Below are 7,589 nucleotides of genomic sequence, written 5' to 3'. Positions count from 1 at the left end.
CACCGCCTCCTGCCACAGCCTGACCCACGCGCTCCATGAAGAAGGACAACCTGACCTGGGCGGATGAGTTTGTCCTACTGGGGCTCTCCAGTGACAGGCAGGCCCAGGCTGGACTCTTTGTCCTGTTTGGGGCCGCCTATCTGCTGACCCTGCTGGGCAACGGGCTCATCCTGCTCCTCATTGGACTGGACGCCCGCCTGCACCTGCCCATGTACTTCTTCCTCTGCCACCTCTCGCTGCTGGACATCTGCTACACCTCCAGCGCGGTCCCCCAGATGCTGCTGCACTTCCTCCTGGAGAAGAAGACCATCCCCTTCGCCCTGCCCTTGGGGGGGACCGACTTCCTACTGCTAGCCGCAATGGCCTATACCACTACGTGGCGGTCTGTGACCCACAGAACAGCATGCACGTTGTGCAACCACTTGTGTAGAAAGACACAGAGAGAACACAGTTCATAAGTTAGTTGGTTAGTTAGCCTGGTATACACATAAGTTAGTTGACTGACTAGTTAGTTAGTTAGTTAGTTAGGTATTCACGACTTTCTGCTATAGAATAAAATATCTCTAGACCGACCAAAAAAACTGATGAGAATGCCTCAGAGAGGGACAAGTAAGAGGGAGATTTTTATATGCAGTAAAACGTTGGGATTGCGAGTAATGTGGTTTGTGAGTGTTCCGCAAGACGAGCAAACATTTCTAATACATTTTACTTGGTAAACGAGCGATGTCTTGCAATATGAGTAGTTTGTTTCCGGAACAAATTATGCTCGCAAACCAAGGTATTACTGTACATTCTTCAGTACATTTTGAATTTTTAAGCACGCAAAGGTATCACCTATTAAAAAATAAATGTTTACAATAAAAAGGTAGAATAATTTGCCCACTCAGCAGCATACACCCTAATCGGTAGGAAAAGTATTCGCACTTTCAGAGATTAAAATTTCTCCCTATCAAGAATCCAGTTGCAAGTTAGTCTCTGAAATTTGCACATTGATGACTTTTAGCAAAAACTTTAAAGCCTGCCATACAGCCAGCCAACTCTAATTAACATCTACACAATTATTTCTAAAAATGTCTGCATACTAATTAGAACAGCTATTTTAAAACAACATTTAAACATAAGATTTACTAGGGTGATTCTTTTAAAAAACAGAGTTAAGTGGATTTTGGACACAAACTAAGTGAAATTCATGAGTCTTTGTCAGAACAAAAAGTACATATTTATTCAATTCACATGTGACTTTGTGACATTTGCTTGATTAAAAAAAAAAATTCCAGAGACAATTTGACAATGGAGAAAACCATAACGTGTGATTCCAATGGAAGAATAAACATGAAGAAGTCTGGCTGCCACTTAGACTTCAGAGAGGACAAAATCAAAGGCAGAACAATGGAAATATTAGTAGGGAGAAAAAAGTGGGGTGATGTAAAGAAACCGTCCAGTAGTTTTAATACAATTAAAACCAAATTATCCGAGTTTGGCGAGAAGAAAGGAATCTCTATAGAAAGAAGGGCTGTTAGGCTCACAGCTCTGGCCATTGTCCACCACAACTACGGTCCCTAGGTGGTAACCATTACATTGTCCTCACGAAGGCTGCTGCTCCCCATCCACACCCTAGTTCGGTCATCGACACATGTTCTCTTAATTCCCCAGTAGGCTGTCAGGATAAGACTTTCTAACTGGAGGCTTAATCAAGACTTTTTAACTGAAGGCGTCTACACAACAGAGAGGGCAGAAAACACAGAGAGTAGCACAAAGTTTTATATTCTGACCTTCTGGACAATACTGGCTCCCTGGTACCCATGCGGCCCCATTTTAATAGTGTCCCAAGGAAGGCATTGTGCTCAGACCGTTCCCAGATTTTACTCTGCCCCTCTCCTTCCTAACAGAGAAACCCCACAGCATGACCCCATGGACATATGCCTGTGTCTGAAAATATTTCCATGTAAGCAGGCGGTGGGTCTGTCGTCCTCACCTCAGTCTCTTTGGGGGGCGGGGGGAGGAGCGGAGCTCTAGCTAAGAAGACCATACCACCTAGGCCACCCAGAAGCCCCTGGCCAACAGAAGCAGCTGCCTGAACACCCCTCGAAGCCTGGGGTTGCTGAGGATGAGGATAAAGGGATGGACAGACGTGCACAGGTAGAATACATTTTGCGACACCCAGTACCAGTCGTTCTCTAAGGAGAAGAAGCCTGCAGTATCAATCATCTGAGACAGAAAGGACAGAGCATAAAGAACAAGAAAGGAGACCAGTGATTTCAGAGCTCTGGTGTGAGCCTGGGTGCTGGGGTCCTGCGGGCTGTGGGCATTATGCCGCATGGTCCGCCTGTGTCTCCTCAGAGAATCAATCAACAGCACCATGGAGAACAGAAAAACAGAGCAGGGAATTGACAGCGTGACAAAGTTCAGGGGCAGGAAATAGCGAGCCTGCAGCCTGCTCCTCCACGTGTCGTAGGTCAGGTTCCCAGAAAACTTTCCAATTAAGAAACCCTGATATACGATGTGGTTCCCCCCCAAAACGAGCAGGGTGACGAGGAAGGAGATCAGGAGAGAGCCCAGCAGGAGCCAGGGCACTGACCCTGGGAACCTCCACTTCAGCCAGAGGAAGGTGGGGTGGGTGAAGGTGGCGATCTTTAAGCAGAAGAGGACGCTGAGCCAGGTGCCAAACCAGAAGGTGGCTGAGTTCACGAAGTACCAGAGGAGCCTGAACAGCTGCCGCGTAGAAACCCGGCTGTACTCTGCCAGGTGAATGAAGAAGTAGAGGTTGTGCACCATTCCAACCCACTGCAGGCAGAAGCGCGAGGCGCCCAAGCACAGGAGGATCATGTCGGAGGGGAGCAACCCGCCACGCCGCCTCCATTCTCTGCTCAGCACCAGCACAATGAAACCATTGGCCAGGATTCCCAGGAGACACAGCAGGACAAAGAGCAGCATGAAGAGGGTTGAGACTGCTGGATGCATTATGGCCCCTCCTCTGGTCACCACCCCAGCGCCTTGGTCCCTGGCCTCCTCCCTACCTCCACCCTCAGTCACTCTTCTGATGTCTCCTGGGGGCGTGAAGAATGCCAGGATCAGCATCTGAGCCCAAACTCACTTAGAAGGAGGATGCTCACTCGGGCTAAGGAGGAAGGTGAGCTTGGCTCAGCGAGGATGCAAATTTCCTTTGGGCTCAATTACCCCTGGGCCTACCAACTGCCCCTGATTTGCCTTCTCTGCTTTTTCCTGCATGCTGCCATGGGTAATATTAACATGGAGGGCTTTTCAGGGAATCTGTGACTCAGTTCCATCTTTATTATTCCCCCCTTGGGCTCTGTGAGATGTGGGCACACCTCTCCCCACCAGCTCATTCTCAACATGTTAAGTACATAGACAACAAGTATAGAGAGATATTCGTATTATGGCCAAGATCTAGGCCAAATAGTGATGCTAGAGAACTCTGTCTCCAGCTGAGCCTCCCTGTCACCCATCCACCTGGCAGCAGTCATCCCCTTCAAGGTCAGATACCTTGGTCTACCTTTCTATCAAATCTCCCTAAATCCTTCATGGCCCCTGACCTGTAAATGACACTGGTTTAAACTGGTTTTATGTTTCCAGTGAGAGAATCCATTTCCTTGTGGTTGTGTAGGACTGAGGGCAACTGCTTCTTGCTAAATGTTAGCTGAAGGCCACCCTCAGGTCCCAGTGGCCACGCACAGTCTTTGCCAAGTGGGCTATTTCAACATGGCGGCTCAAGCCAGCAACGAGAATCTCTAGAGAGAGTGGACTAGCAAAATGCAGTCTTAAATATCATAATGTCATCACGGGACTGACATCCTATCACCTTTGCCACATTCTATTGGCTAGAAGCAAGTCACGCTACCCACATACACTCAAAGGAAGGGGCTTACACAAAGGTGAGGATATCAGGGGTGGGGGACATGGGGGCACCCACTTAACATCTGTCTGCCACACTGAGATACCATAGCTTACAAGGCATATGTGAGTCCCGTCCTCAGAACACCAGCATTAAAAAGAGATCCCTATGAGGGCATGTTGAAAAGTAAAAATATTTTCTTCAATGAAAATAGATTCAAGTTAATCTATAGTCAAATGTTTTCTACTTAATACTTCAAATTTGTCCATCCTCCCCACGTGTTTAAAACCTTTTTTCTGTTTGTGCATCCTTTCAGATTGGACTTTGTCATGAAAGAGTCAATTAATCAGTCATAAAAACAACGTGAAAGCTATTACCACCACAGTATCAATGTACAACTGTATTAAAATTAATACTCCACAATAAAAAGAGAGATTCCATTGACCTTGGGTAAATATATACTTTTCTCACTCTCAGATATCTGTTTTTTATATAATTTTCATATTCATTCATTCAGTCACTCAACAGGTATTTACTGAGCCCTTATATACACAGGGCTCCTATTCTCATCCCTGGAGATAGAGCAGTAAAGCAAAGCGGTGGGATCCCTGCTTAGGGAGCTTGCAGTCCAATGGAAAATAACTCCAATAAGCAAACACATAGACAAGACACTTTCATATGGTAATCAGTGCTTTGAAAAAACAGAAGAGTAAGTTGATGGAGAATGGCAGGACAGGGGAAAGCTAGTCCACTGGGGAAGGCTTTCTCAGGGGTGACATGGCCTGAGCAGCCTGAACAAGTACAGCCTTTGCCACGTATCACTGGCTGTACTCATATTATCAAACCATGCTTTTATTATCTCTCTTCCACCATTCATTCTACCTTTATTCAGCGAGGGTACCTTCTCCTGCCAGAGAATAAGAACTCCAGCAGGCCACGTGACTTTTCACTCTTATCAAATAGGTCATCCCAAGATCACTTCAATTCACAAAACAACCTCAAACCAGAACCTAGACATTGCGGTCCAATATACCAACATTACCTAACGAGATAACTGTAGCTTGAAGCCCTCTGAGATTCGCTAACACAGAGCGAGAGTGGGCAAGAAGCAGGAAGGGTCTCACCTGGATTAGAACCAAAGTAATCCGGCTTTGTGCTTCCCAGGCCTGGCAGATGTTTATGCTGACTCTCCCCTTCATGGGGAACTTTCAGGGATCTGGAAGTTTCCACTGGGCCTACTTTTCCTGAAATTCCCTTTGATGGAAAGAAAACATCTTTATTTTGAGTGATTCCTCGGGATTCCTTCATCAGCCCCTAAGCATTCACCACCAAATTGTTGCTGCTGGAGTTTCCACACTCCACTAGGCAGCCCTATTAGTCAGATCTCAAGACATGTCACGCACATGCCATGCTCTCTCTCTTGTGGCTCACAGTGGACCCTCAACTCTGCTCCCTCAGACCTCATGTAGCCCCATTCTCCGGACTCTACCCCAAACTTAGCCAGCCGGTCTATCATTCTCTTAGTCATCCAGGCAGGAGCAAGCCCCTAGCCCATCATGCCTCCCAGCTGAGGAAGTAATGCAGTGAGCTTTGCAAGGGGCCCCCTGGACGCTCTGGACCACCACCAGGTTTGAGTCAATGGGAGACATTCCTAGCCCTCCTCCATGGAATATGGAAGGGGACTCATGACAGCTTTCTCTATGTATTTATTCCTCACTTAATCCTCTCTCTTTTACTGTCTCAAACCTTTTATTTTTATCAAAAGGTTTCAGGAGTTATAGAGCAAGTTTATATCGATTTCCTTTGAAAACCTGCATATCGTGAACTGGTTAACTCACTCTGAGTCTCATGCCATGAAACCTTTGCATGAAACCTGATAGAAAATTCTATGTTTAGCACCATGTTATGTAAATAGCAAGATCAAGGAAGTCGTGTTGGTCATGGTAAGTAAAATTTGGATATTATTCTAATGTAATTGAAAGCCATGATAGGGATTTAAATAGAGGGAGTGGTGTGATCTGTTTTTTTTTTAAACAGATCCTATGGGCTGTTGTGTAGAGAATAGAATGGGAGAGGCAAGAATGGAAGAAGGTTATCAGAAGTTACTGCAATAAATCCTGTACAACTAGGTGGTGCTTGTTCGCAAGAGGAGGCACTGGAGACAGTGAGCCATGATAAGATGTTGGCACATTTTGAAGGCAGAAGTCAATAAGATTTACCTGACATGGAGGTGAAAGAAAGAGGAATCAAAGATGGATCCAAAATATTTTCCTTCAGTAGCTGGGAGAATTTTATGGAGCCAGTTACTTGCATGAGAAAGACTGCGAGAAAAATACGTTTATGGGACAAACTGTTTTGGCTGTTAAGTTCGAGATGTCTGTTAGATATCTGAGGTGACACGGGAAGCAGACAACTGAAATTTAAGGCTGGATCTTGGGGAAGAGTTAAGGCTGGAGTAACAGGTTTGGGAGTCATCAACACTAACATGGTATTTAAAGCCATTAAACGAGATGAGATCATGTAGGGAAAATGTACAGTCAGTGGAGGCTGTTCATGGGCTGGGAGGACGTCGTATACCTTCAACTTTTAGGGATTGAAAGCCAAAAGATGCAGCAAAGAAGACTGGGCTAGACTAATATGAGAGAGGGAGTCCATTCCAGGAGCTCGTGCTCAGGGTCATGGGGAGGAAGAAACAAACAGGTGGGGAGGGAGACATGGGAATGAAAAATACACTGAAGAGGTGATGTACACCCAGGGGAGAGGCCCTAGGGCAGCCACTGTTAACATGTTCTAACTTTGAGAGGCCCTTTGGTTGGGACCCAAGTCTAGCACAGTAGATTGTCAGTGTTGAAACTGGCATCTGTGCTGTGTTTTCCCCACTAATTGCCTGAACAGAGAAGCCTGATTTATAATTTGTCCATTCAGCAAAATCTATTCAGCAAGTACTGTCTGTTGGGCACTAGGCCAGACACATAAAGGGCAAAGATTAAGACAATCTCTTGAGAGAGGAAGACAAGTAGACATATAATGACAATTCAGTATAATAAATGATAAAATAATAATAACTAATGTTTACACAATGCTGCTATGAATCCCCATGTATTATCCTAAGTGTTTTACATGAAATTTTTTTTTTTTTTTTTTTTTTGCTGAGCCGTTCTGCCACCTGTTGGCAGCTCAGCTGCTGAGCTCGGGCCAGGAATCGAACTGGCGGCCCTGTTGCTCAGAGCTTGCACTCTTGAGCACGCTCTTAACCAACTGAGCCACTCGGCCAGCCCCTTAAATTTTTGATACTCATAAAAACTCAGTGAGTTTCAAAAATGGTGCTGGGACAACTAACTAGATAGCCACATACAAAAAAATGAAGTTGGACCCCTTCCTCACACAATACACAAAAATGAATTCAAAGTGGTCATCAATCTAAATATATGAGCTAAAACTGAAAAGCTCTTAGAGGAGGGCCAGCCGAGTGGTGCGTTGGTTAAGAGCTGGCTTGGGACGCCAGAGGGCCCTGGTTCGGATCCCACATATGAGGGTCAGTGACACTGCCCTCTACAGCTAAAATGCTGAACGTGTGTAGCCAGCAGCCAGCATGAGCGGCCAGCAGCCGCTGTGAGTGGCCATCTAGAAGCCGGCGACTGACCTGCCTCGCCCAGGAAGAGTGCAATGATGGTGCCAACTTGGGCCAGTGAAGCAACATCCTCCACAACTAGACTGAAGAACAAAAGGACAGCAA

The 7,589-nt window shown here is 45.9% G+C and overlaps 1 protein-coding gene across 1 annotated transcript; it reads right to left on the bottom strand.

The window, feature by feature from the left end:
- Positions 1–2,017: 2,017 nt before the first annotated feature.
- Positions 2,018–2,961, bottom strand: TAS2R41 (taste 2 receptor member 41). The gene has a single exon (XM_019632287.1). The coding sequence runs from the start codon at positions 2,959–2,961 to the stop codon at positions 2,035–2,037; it is 927 nt and encodes a 308-aa protein (XP_019487832.1). The 3' UTR covers positions 2,018–2,034.
- Positions 2,962–7,589: the final 4,628 nt, after the last annotated feature.

This window comes from Hipposideros armiger, unplaced genomic scaffold (genome assembly GCF_001890085.2).
Source record: "Hipposideros armiger isolate ML-2016 unplaced genomic scaffold, ASM189008v1 scaffold_1116, whole genome shotgun sequence".
Taxonomy (NCBI): Eukaryota; Metazoa; Chordata; class Mammalia; order Chiroptera; family Hipposideridae; genus Hipposideros; species Hipposideros armiger.
This window is presented reverse-complemented; position numbering and strand designations above follow the sequence as displayed.